We start from the raw sequence: 12583 nt of genomic DNA on the forward strand, positions 1-12583 counted from the left end.
CCGTACTTCCCACAATTAGATGCACTTCAAAAGTCAAACACGAGGGGTTCCGCGGATGCTGAAAATCTGAGTAATGCACAGAATGCTGGAGATCTCAGCAAGCAAGGACGTCTATGGAGGGGGATTCCCATTCTGATCCGTGGGTCCATCGCCTTATCTACTGCCATGGTGAGGCCAAACTCAGGTTGGAGGAGCAAACCTCACATTCTGTCAGCGTAACCTCCAACCTGATGGCACAAACATCAATTACTCTGGTAATTTCTCGCCTTTCCTTCCATTCCCATCTGGTTACCCTCTCACTTCATCTCTTCCCCTCACCTTCCACTAGCTCCCCTCCCCTTTCCTTTCCTTCCATGGCTCAGTGAGACACCCGTTAGAAAGGTTCAGTCAACTTATATTTCTCTTTTCTTTCAAACAATCAACTCAGATTATAACCAAGGAAACAAAGCTTCTTCAGCCCTTTACCTCTTCCATTCATCCCCTTTCAGCTTCTTACTTCGCTCCTCACCCACCTTGCCCTTCAAATGGTCTCACCAGTCAGATCTGCTCCCTGGGAGGGGCAGGCAGGATATTTACTCACTAGCCTCTGGGCTCAGCAACAGGCTGATAAGGTGGCAAAGAGGCTCCATGACCTGCTTGCCTCGAGTTCATGAGTCAGGCAGTATCATTACAACTGTTTAAAACTCTGGTTCGGCCACATCTGGAGAGTTGTGTACAGTTCTGGTCGCCCATTGCAGGAAGGATGTGCAGGCTTTGGAGGGGTGCAGAAGAGGTTTAGCGGGATGCATCCTGGTTTAGAGGGCTGTGCTACAAGGAACAGCTGAACAAACTTGGGCTGTTTCCTCTGCAGCAGCCTAGGCCGAGGGGAATCCCAGTAGTTTATAGAGTTATGTGAGGCATAGATAGCGTAGACAGCCAGTATCTCTTTCCCCAGAGATGAAATGTCTAATAGATTAGGGTAGGCTTTAAGGGGAGAAGGGATAAGATCAAATGAGATATATGGGGCATGTTATATTCTACAATAAATAGAATGGCGGTGCCTGGAATGTGGTGCCCAGCATGGTAGCAGAACCAAGTATAGACAAGTACTCCCGAGAAGTGGGCCATTCAGCCCATCTAGTCCATACCAAAACCACTTAAACTGCCTACTTCCATCAGCCTGCACTGGGAACATAGCCCTCCATACCCCTACCATCCATGTACCTATCCAAACTTCTCTTAAACATCAAAATTGAGCTCGCGTGCACCACTTGTGCTGGCAGCTCGTTCCACACTCTCACAACCCTCTGAGCGAAGAAGTTTCCTCTCGTGTTCCCATTAAACTTTTCACCTTTCACCCTTAACCCACGACCTCTCACCCACCCCCAGTGGAAAAAGACTACTTGCATTTATCTGTCTATAGTCCCCAATTTTGTATGCCTCTATCAAATCTCCCTACTATCGTCTATGTTCTAAAGAATACAGTCCTAACCCGTTCAATCTTTCCTTATTATACCTCAGGTCCTCCAGACCCGGCAACATCCTTGTAAAGTACAGTCGAGGTGTTTTGATAGTCACACATGAGGAGGGATATGGACTGTGTCTAGGTAGAAGGGAGAAGGGAATAGTTTAACTGGATGTTTCATTAGTTTAGCACAACATCCTAGGCTGAAGGGTTGCTGCTGTGCTCCAACCCAAGCTCGGAATGTTCCAGAGCCATTGTCCCAGCGAGGCCCTGTCCCATTGCAAACTCACTTGTAGCTTTAGTTGGCTTTTTCTCAAGCAGTCCTGATCGTCGAAGGATTTAAGCTGAACCGATTCTAGTTCATCAATTCTGGCCACGTCCCTCCAATGGAGCTGCAGCAGGTAGTACGTACAGTTTATCAGGGCGACAAGGCTAAAGTCTGTAGCAGGACTCTCCTCAAAACTATCGTCGGTGTACAAAGATGGCAGTCCCAAGTTGCTCAGCTCCTGAAATATTTAAAGGGACGATTAATTCCATTTAATCAACAACGTTCCCAAGAATTTGAATGTGCAAAAACTCGAGGAGATGCAGAGAGAAGTGAACTCGGCCTGATGCATTGCAGGTTCATCCCTGCCCACCACCCGCAGTATCTACACGAGGCAACATCCATCGTAAAGATCCCCACCACTGGGCCATGGCAGCTTCTCACACCTACCATCATACAGATGTTTGAAGTTCCATACCACCAGGTTCAAGATAGGTGACTTCCCTTCGAACATTTGTTCTTTAAAACACCCTGCACAACACAACACCAATCACTACCTCAGTACAGCAACACTATGACCATTTACACTTCAATAGACTTGGTTCTTTTTTTGGCGCTATTTGTATTTTTTCCTGTAAAAGTCATGTATAATTTATGATTAATTGATATTTGTCTTTGGCTTGGCATGGAAGCTGCTCTATCTGATGACTGCAAGAAACTGCAGAGTTGTGGACCCAGCTCAGAACATCACAGTGACCAGCTTCCCTTCTATGGACCGTTTAAACTTCTCACTCTCTCAGTAAAGCATCAGCATAATCAAAGACCCCACCCACCCCTTCCACTGGGCAGAAGATACAAAAGCCCAGAAGTACGTCCCACCAGGCTCGAAGGCACCTTCTATCTCTGTTACAAGACTATTGAATAATTGTCCAGTGTGACAAGATGGACTCATGACCTCACAGTCTATCTTGTTATGACCTTGTAGCAAACTGTATGACCATACGCTTCCCGACACTGTATTCCATCTGCCCATTTGCCTAATCTGTCTAATTCCTTCTGTAGCCCCTCTACTTCCTCAAAACTACCTGCCCCTCCACCTTTCTTCATATCGTCTACAAACTCTGCAACAAAGCTATCAATTCCATCATCCAAATCATTTATATATAATGTAAAACGAATCGGTTCCAACACAAACCCCTGTGGAATACCGCTAGCCACTGGCAGGCAACCAGAAAAGGCTCCCTTTGCTCCCACTCTGCCTCCTGCCAATCAGCCTCTGCTTCATCCATGCTGGAATCTTTCCTGTAATACCTTGGGCTCGTAGCTGGTTAAGTGGCACCTTGTCAAAGGTCTTCTGAAAATCAAATACACAACATTAACCAATTCTCCTTTGTCTATCCTGCTTGTTATTTCTTCAACGAGTACCGAGAGAACTCCAACGGTAGAGCCCGTTAAGGAAGAAGAGCAGCAACCACTCAGTGTGCAGGGGAAGAAAACGTGTAAATAAAAAGCAAGCACCTGAAGATGACTGACTCAGCTGGACAGGCAGCATCAGCCGAGGGACATAAACAGCAACGTTTCGGGCTGAGACCCTTTAGCTGCGCTGGCACTCATTTCAGAAATCTCCTCAGCTCCATCAGGACAAACGCCGGTTGCATTGCAGCTTACCTTGCTGAGGGACAAGAGGCAGTCCTCCACGTTGTCAGCACAACAGAAAGCGCATTGGCCAAAAATCCTCTGGTGCGACGCCACCGGGGAACGACACACAGTGATGGCGCTGGCCGCGGAGAATGGTGAAGCGGACTGAGGAACGTGCCCCAACACAAAACTCTTCGCATCTGCGGGCAGGTTAAGTTAAAAGGAAAGGTCAGTGGCAGCATTTTGTCTTGGTCCAGGGACTTTAAACCCCTGTGTCACAGAGGTGGAGCTGCAGCTTGTCGGTTGTTTGTTTGTAGGTTTTCAATGATACTATTGTGAACGACCACGAGAAATTGAACCTCAGGGTCGTATAAGGTGACATGGACACACTTTGAGAATAAGTTTACTCTGAACTTTGCCTCAGCTCCAGTGACCGAGATTCAATCCCGATGCCTATTTGTGTCTGTGTGGAGTCTGCACATTCTCCCTGTAATCATGGGAATTTCTTCCCTCATCCCATAGACATGTGGGTTGGAAGGTTCTCTCTCTAGTTCCTGTTACGCCGCTGGCATTGAGGCAGCAATGAAGGTGTTCGGGGCTCCCTTCATTCTGTCAGTAACTTCCTCTTGCTTTTCACTATTGTCAGTCACACGAGTCCCGGGTGGAGACTCAGGAATACCGTCACACTCAGATGCAAATGGATCCTTCATTGCTGTTTCCATAATAATTTTGTTTTACTAGTCAGGGTTGTTAGTCCTGAACTGAACCCACAAACCTGGAAGATCAGTGGACCACTCTTAGTCTGGCCTCTCTCTACCCTTTGACCTGTTTGACATGTGTGACCCTACCAAAAGCCAAAGCACAAAGCCCTGACTCCAGCCAATATAGCTCTCTGAGTCATTGAGGCACGCAAGCCTCCAAACCCTACGACAAGGTTGTGGTCTTCTTGGAGGGGTAGATTAACTAGCTCTGATATATTGCCCCTAATGTGTGGTCAGTGGTAGAATATAGGCAGAAATAGGTGACTGGAGATTATTATACACTGCAGGACAAGTCTGAACTGTGTGATTGAAAATTGGCATGGACTCAATGAGCCTGTTGTGAGATTCTGAATCTAATCCTAACCCAGAGCAGCAAAATCCCTGGTGCACTACAGGGTTGAAGATGTCACCACTTGGTGTGACGTCTATTCTCTCTAGGAGGTGGAAGACAAGATCTCATTACACTACACCAAAGAACAGGGAGTTCTCAGGTCCCCACCAATATCAATCTCTCCACTGACTTCACTAAAAACAATCACCTCCTCAAGGATCTCTAACGGTTCTGTAGTGCAGACCAGCTACAATAAATTCCACTTACAACAGGATTCTGTTTCAGCATCATTAATTACACTCCCAGTAATTTGTCCCTCTTACCCCTTTTCCATTCACAATTCTGGCTCCTCTCTGACCTCTTCTCCTCATCTGCCCATCCCCTCCCTCTGAACACCATCCCCCTTTCCCCTCCACATCCTCTTCTATTAGATTCATTCTTCTTCAGCTCTTACACGTATAACCTCCCAGCTTCTTACTTCATCCCCAACTTCCCCCTCACCTGGTTTCACCTTTCACCTGCCCATTTATGCTCCTTCTCCCCCCCCCCCCATTTCTTATTCCATCATCTACCTCCCTTCCTTTCCAGTCCTAATGGAGGGTCTCACCTTAGAAAGTTGAATGCTTATTCCCCTCTGTAGAAGCTGCCTGACATCCTCCAGCATTTTGTGTGTGTTGCTCTGGAATTTCCAGCATCTGCAGAATTACCTGTGGTAATATCCTGCTTCAAATCTACAACTGATTGCAAACCCCACAGCTATTTAGAAATATAAGCCATTCTTCTAAAAAGCAATAGGAACTGGCCAAAAACACACCTGGGGTAGTTTCAGCTCCAGTAAAAGACAAGGTCTTCCAGTGATCCATCTTCCTCGCCGGTAATCCAACCCACACGTAGACGACAAAGAAAAAGGATTACTTTAGTGGGGTGAACAAACAAAAAGCCAGGGAAGAAATTGAGTGAGAGGAAATAAAAGCTGCTAGTACTTTTGAGGCCTAGGAAGTCACAGGACCCATTTTAATGTAGGGTTGGAACAGCTTATTTGGGAAATAAAATGCTAAGAACCCAGAATGGTCTTTACTGGCACCATACACTTCCCCACTAACAACCTTGAAGCTAGGGCATGAGTCAACAAGGTAGAATGGTCCTCAGATTATTAATACCCCCAGCCCCCCATTGACATGCTTCAAAGCCAACCACTTCCATTCATAGAACCCCATTAAACAAAAGAGAAAATCAAGACACTTTGTAGGAGTTTTATAAAAATAATAATAAATCAGGGTGACAAAGGAACTATTAGAATGGCTTATGAAAATTGAGTTAAAACGTTAATTTTAAGCAGTGACGTCATGTATTGCACTGTTCTAGGTGGTTCTATAGAACGATGGAAAATTTAGGGAATTATAGCTAAGGTTCATTGCAAATAAACATACATTCAATGGCAGAGCAATTTTGGAGGACGAATTAAAGAACCATTGCAAATTATAAACAGGAAAGAAAAAGAAGTGTACAAAGAAGGCACAAGACCACATTTCAGACGAGCTCTGACATTTAACACAGCTTTGCACCTGTTGGGCGGTATACCAGAACTGGGACTCGGTAAAGTAATTGTCACTGACTCACAACACCCAAACCTTCAGCCTCCAACTCCAGCGAGAACAAGGCTAATCTTTAACCTGAACTGTCTCCAAGTCGCTGCCCAACCCCTGCTTAAATTTCCCTCTGGAACGGCCCCAGTAGCCTTTGGATCAACCCTCTAGCGTTTCTCCAATCAAACACAAGACCCAAGTGTAAGCGGGACCAATAGTACTGTTACAACAGTACGCATGCGTCTTGTGCCGAGTGCCTTCTGGGTGTCGTAGTTCGAGAGCAGTTCGTGAAGCCGCCAGGTGTGTGCTTGCACTGCCTCCTGCGGTAGGAGGTCTATTCTACAAGTGGATTTATGAACACGGGGTTTCAACTTATTTTAACCCTCTCTCTACCAAAATGCAACACATACAAAGTACGGGAGAAAGACTGAGATACAAGAAACTGTAGCTGCTGCAATGTGGAGCATTGAAGAACTCAAGCTTCAAGCCCAAGAGTTCCTCTGGTATCTTTTGTGTTAAATGGATTGAGATTGTTTGAAATCTGACCAAACAAAACAGAAAATGGCAGGAACGTATAACATCCGTGGGGAGAGAAATACAAAGTCAAACGTGTTTAGGTTCTGAAGGGCCATTAACCCTCCTTTGACATTTGACCCCAGGCCTTTGCTTTGTTTCATTCTCCACAGATGCTGCCTGACCAAACAGGTATTTCCAGAAAATATTTTTCCTTGAGAAGGGTGAACACATTTTCATCAGAATTTGAATGTTTCCATCATCTGAAGGGATCAGGGATACAAAGGGTTAAAGTTATGCTAATTCTATATTAAATATAATTTATATAAAATTCCAGATAGCAAATTATTTGTCTTCAGGTTATAGCTCTGGCACAATGAACAAGGTCTTTATTGATTCACCAGAAATGAAGCTGTGCTGAAAGGGTTAAATTATAAAGGAGAATTGCTCAGACAAGACTTCTTCTTACAGAAACATCTGCATGATGCTAAGCTAGGGCACATCATAAGTGATGTTACCTGGGGTCGTCAGGTGTTTCAGGTCTTTCAACATCATACATCCTCGCCCAGGCGACCCAACCGGGGTTGATCAGACCTCGGCCTATGCCCTAGCAGCAACCCACAGATCTGTCCTCTTTATCCAGAGCCATCTTGACGCTTTCTCTGCTGCATCTGTGGTGGTAGAAATGGCTTTCCTTCTTCTCTCTCCCATGATTCCAAGTGCAGTGTACACTTTGCAGAGTGAACGGCCTGCAAAGCCACGATACCCGACCTCCACAGGCCAACACTTTGCTCTCCAGCCTCTTCTTTGGCAGTTGTCTTTCAGATCTTCATACTTGGCTCTTTTCCGCTATAGGCCTCCTCCATGTGTTCTTCCCACAGCACAGTAAGCTCAAGCAAAAGAACGTGCTTCGACGAGTCGGACCACAACACGATTTTGGGCTGCTCTTCTGAATATAGGCTAAGAGTTAATGTATAGATTATAAAGAGAGAACATGCTGTTCTCAGATTTTCAACATCTGTAGGTCTCTGGGTTATTTGTATAAATAATTATCTTGAGTAAAGTACTTTATAGTGTATGAAAAGAGAAACAATAGTGAGGCTACACTTGTACTGCGTGCCGTTCTGCTTGTCCAGCCGTACAAAGAATGTCATTAAATTGGAAAGAGTGCAGAAAAGTTTTGACAAGGATTTGACGTTGTGGTGTTCACCGAGCTTAGCAATTAGCTTGCAGACGTTTTATCAGCAATCGAAGTGGCATCTTTTCAGTGTGCAGTTGTTGGTGTGCACGTTTATATACCCACCCCACCATTTGCTTGCCTCAGTCCTGATTGGCTACCCTTTTGGTTGTCAATGGTCATAGGTCCATGGTTCTTCTTTTCACCTGTTGCCTCTTCCACCTATCATCATGTGATTCCGTTTCATTCCCTGTCACCTGGACTCACCTATTCTGCCTTTTCCCTTTGCCTATCCAGTCCCGATGAAGGGTCTTGCACGAAAGCATTGGCTGTTCATTTCCTTCCTGCGATAATACTGATTTTTTTAAAAATGCAATTTAATACTAAATGCATGATCTATGAACGAAAAGGCATTGCATAGCTTATTCTTGCAAATACTTTTATTATGAATAAAGCTTAATTTGGTTAAAGAGGTACTGCCTGACCCTCTGAGTTCCTCTAGCATTTTATGTGTGTTGCTCAAAATTTTCAGAATCTGCAGAATCTTTTGAGTCTCTTCTTGTAGTTCCTTTTTTTTCAGGCAAAGACATTAGACTCTCTCTACATAAAAGACTGTATAGCTAGGCACAGCTCAAATGGTATCTATAAATGTGCTGATGGGACAACTATTGTTGGCAGAATTTCAGACAGTAATCACAAAGTATACAGGAGCGAGATATATCAGCTACTTGAGTGGTGCTGAGGCAACAGCCTTGCACACAATGTCAGTAAGACCAAAGAACAGTTTGTAGACTTCAGGAAGGGTAAGACAAGGGAACACAAACCAACCCTCATAGAGGGATCAGAAGTGGAAAGGGTGAGCAATTTCAAATTCCTGTGTATCAAGATCTCTGAGGATCTAACTTGGTCCTAACATAATGATGCAGCCATATTTCATTAGGAGTTTGAGGAAATTTGGTATGTCACCAAAGACACTTGCAAATTTCTACAGATGTACCATGGAGAGCATTCTAACTGGCTGTATCACTGTCTGGTATGGGGGGGGGGGTGCTACAACACAAAATCAAAAGAAGCTGTAGAGAGTTGTAAACTTAGTCAGCTCCATCATGGGCACTAGCCCCTGTAGTAAAGGAGCAATGCCTCAGAAAGGCAAAATCTATCATTAAGGACGCCCATCATCCAGGAAATGACCTATTCTCATTGCTACCATCAGGAAAGAGGTACAGACAATTCAGGAACAGCTTCTTCCCCTCTGCCATCTGAATTCTGAATGGACATTGAACCCATGAACACTACCTTACATTTTAAAATTTCTATTTTGGCACTATTTATTTAACCCATACTCTCTTCTCTTCAGCTGTCCATCAATTTTCGATGATGACTGAGGCCTGGGCAGGGTTGTATGGAAGACCTGCAGTTGCCCATGCTGCACGTCTCCCCTCTCCACACCATCAATGTTGTCCAAAGGAAGGGCATTAGGACCCATACAACTTGGCACTGGTGTCGTTGCACAGAGCAATGTGTGGTTAAATGCCTTGTTCAAGGACACAACATGCTGCCTCAGCTGAGACTCAAACTAGCGACCTTCAGATCACTAGACCGACGCCTTATCCACTTGGCCACGTGCATACATACACACTCAGACATACATACTTCACATCTTTTTTCTATTGTTATATATCACATTGTACTGCTGCTGCAAGACAACATATTTCACGATTCTGATCCTGCTAAGAGAAAATAGTGGAAAATAAATGAGATATGATGCAGATCATCCACAAAATACCAGAATAGGTATGGTGAGATGGACAGAGTCTTCCTGCTTTGCCAGCAGGAAACTGTAGCTGGCTGGAAAAACAGACGAGTGTCTTCCCTCTAGTACTCATGGCCAAGGTGGGATATCCCCACAACAGGATGGTAGCAATTTCTTATTTGTCCCATACACAGCTCACCACCATAGGAACCTCCAGACAGGTTTGTTTTAAAAAATCTCTGGCCCTCTCCCAGTCTACAGCATCTGGTGATGGAAATGGACCTGACGATAAGGCAAATGCACCTACAGTGAGAAGTCACTTGGCTGCTTCTAGCTGTGTACGCATTTCTGAGGTTACTTAGGTAAGATGGATGGTTTTGAGGAGTGGAGGTTTCTGTCTCTTACTCCAATCTTTCCCCCTTTATCGTTATTTGTTCCAGGTTTGACTCTAATTAACCTAGTTTCCTTCCTCATATTTTCTGTTACAATCTTTAAATCTCACTAGCTTGAAAAACAGGATATTGACCTTTAAAGTCCCAGATAGCATCCAGAGGAGGCTCACGAGAATGATCCTGGGGATGAAAGGGTTAATGTACCACGTGCTTTTGATGGTCATCCCCATCACAGGTGAAGCCCTCCCACCATTGAGCACATTTACACGGAGCGCTGCCACAAGAAAGCAGCATCCATCATCGAGGTCCCCCACCAACTAGGCCACGCTCTCTTCTCACTGCTGCCATCAGGAAGAAGGTACAGAAGCCTCAGATCCCACATCACCAGGTTCAGGAACAGTTATTACCCTTCAACCATTAGGCTCCTGAACCAGTGTGGAAAATTTCACTCACCACAAATCATAACTGATTCTACAACCTACAGACTCACTGCCAAGAATTCTTTACAACTCATGCTCACGCTCAGTATTATTTTACTTTATTTGCACTTTGTCTTCCTTTGCACAATGATTGTTTTTCAATTTTTGTTTATGTACAAGTTTCTGAACATTCTATTATATTTCTTTATTATTTTCCCTGTAAATGCCTGCAAGAAAATGAATCTCAAGGTAATATATGGTAATATATAGGCACGTATGTTGATAACTAATTTTACTTTGACTACAGGCCACCTCTTGCACTACCCTACACTTTTCTGATAGTGTCTATTTTTGCAGTCCTTTTTCCGTCTCTTTTCACTGCCTTGTATCATTACGTCTGCCCCTAAGTGCCTGTGATGTTGCCGCAAGCTTTTGTTTGTACCTGTACCTCACTGCACTTGTGCATGTCTCAGTAAACTCAACTTGATTTGGAAGGGTACAGAAATTAGCAAATATGTTAACATAATGGAAAAAGGTGATGAGACAGCATGGTGGTGTGGTCTGTCGAGCTTCTGCCTCACAGGTCCAGAGACCCGATTTCAGTCCTGACCTCCGGTGTTGTCTGTGTGGAGTTTGCACGTTGTCCTTGTGATGTGCGGGGATTCCTTAGCGTGCTCTGGTCATCTGCCATATCCCAAGACCCTGTGGGTTGGTGAGTTGCTCGGCTACTGTTCCAAGTTGCTCCTGATGTACGGTAGTAAGGGGTGGTGTTGATAAGAATGAGGGAAAAATTTAAAATGAAATGGATTAGTGCATAATGTAAATGGCTGGCATAGATCGAATGGAATGAAGGGCCTGTATCGGGCAGTATACCTCTGTGATGCTAAGAGTATTTAGCACAACTCCATTTTCCTTTGTAACGTAAGATGCTGGAGGAACTCAGCAGGTCAGGTAGTATTTATGGAGGAAAATGGATATCTGATATTTTGGGTTGAGCCCACGAGTCCAAACCTGAAACGTCGATTATCCATTTCCACTGAGTTCCTCCAGCATCTTGTTCATTGCTCCTCTCCATTTTCCCTTCGGTGATCTCAGAAATCCAGATGTAAACCCTGTTCTCCAAAGCCAAGTGTAAATCTCAAAACCTGGCTAGGGTCAACTCTTCAAAGCAGTGCAGGATGCAAGAGGGGCTGAATCTCTCCGGATACTTCCATCAGGTCCCAAAGTTCTTCACAGCCAATGGCTTTCCTTTTGGATGCAAACTTACAGAAATCACTCCATGTTGCACATCAAGCTCCCACAATCTGACACCGACCAAAAGTTCTTCTGTACCATTGTAAAATCAAGCTAGTTATTGGCCAATTTACTATAATCAATCTCAAGCTGCATCTATTTTGGGCTGAGACTCTTCAGAAGGATGGAAGTTGGGGGGGGGGCAGAAGCCAGAGTGAGAAAGTGGGGAGAATATAAACGACCAGGTGAGGGGGAATGTCTTATCCATCACCTGTCAGACTGCCTGACCTGCAGAATTCCTCCAGCATTTTGAGCATCGGCAAAATCTCTTATGACCACAATCAATCCAATCCTTCCCTTCTTCACATCCACGTGCCCATCTTAGAGCCTCTACCACCACCTGCGGCAGTGCATTCCAGACACCCACCACTAACATCTCCCCTGAACTCACCTTATATAACTGTTCTCTGGTATTGACAATTGCCTTCCTGACTCCGGCTGTTCACTCTATCAACGCCTCTCATAATTATATAGACCTCTAGCACATCTCCTCTCATCTTTCCTCTCCCTTCAGAGAGAAAAGCCCGAGCTTGCTTAACCGAGCTTTATAAAACATGCTCTCTAATCCAGGCAGCATCCTCTCCTCTGCAGCCTCTCTAAAGCTTCCACATCATCCCTACGATGAGCAACTAGAACTGACACAATACTGCAAGTGTGGCTTAACCAGTTTTATAGAGCTGCAACATTACCGCTCAGCTGTTGAGCTCAAACCCCCGACTAATGAAGGCCAACACACCACATGGCTTCTTAACCACCCTGTCAACTTGAACTGCAACTTTGAGGGATCTATGAAGGAACTGTCGATGTTTTGGGTTGAAACCCTGCATTAGAACTGACAGTGGAGAGGGGAGATAGCCAGTATAATGGGGTTGGGGGGGGGGGGGGGGGAAGCTGCAACATAGAGCTAAACATTACCTTGGGGCTCTTGGACACTTTTCCTCGAAGGGCGAGCAGATGGAGCATTGGCTTAATGAAAGACCCTATCTCCAACAGTGTTGGTTTTCCTCAGTG

At 44.9% G+C, this 12583-nt stretch overlaps 1 protein-coding gene and 1 long non-coding RNA gene across 5 annotated transcripts in view; one reads left to right on the top strand and one right to left on the bottom strand.

The window, feature by feature from the left end:
• LOC140740250 (afadin- and alpha-actinin-binding protein-like) overlaps window positions 1–12573 on the bottom strand; it is a 38032-nt gene extending 25459 nt beyond the window's left edge. For 3 of the 4 annotated variants that reach the window (XM_073069353.1, XM_073069352.1, XM_073069355.1), the window contains exons 1-4: window positions 12488–12573; window positions 5254–5302; window positions 3378–3547; window positions 1735–1950 (exon numbers count right to left, since the gene is read on the bottom strand). In XM_073069353.1, the coding sequence (XP_072925454.1) occupies window positions 1735–1950; window positions 3378–3547; window positions 5254–5302; window positions 12488–12535 (483 nt within the window). In that variant the 5' untranslated portion in view covers window positions 12536–12573. Of the gene's footprint in view, window positions 1–1734; window positions 1951–3377; window positions 3548–5253; window positions 5303–6004; window positions 7565–12487 lie in introns of those variants that run through there. The other variant, XM_073069354.1, reaches the window with a different exon arrangement.
• LOC140740252 (uncharacterized) overlaps window positions 1–12583 on the top strand; it is a 29094-nt gene that overhangs the window by 10419 nt on the left and 6092 nt on the right. The window lies entirely within an intron of this gene.

This window comes from Hemitrygon akajei, chromosome 16 (assembly GCF_048418815.1).
Source record: "Hemitrygon akajei chromosome 16, sHemAka1.3, whole genome shotgun sequence".
Lineage (NCBI taxonomy): Eukaryota > Metazoa > Chordata > Chondrichthyes > Myliobatiformes > Dasyatidae > Hemitrygon > Hemitrygon akajei.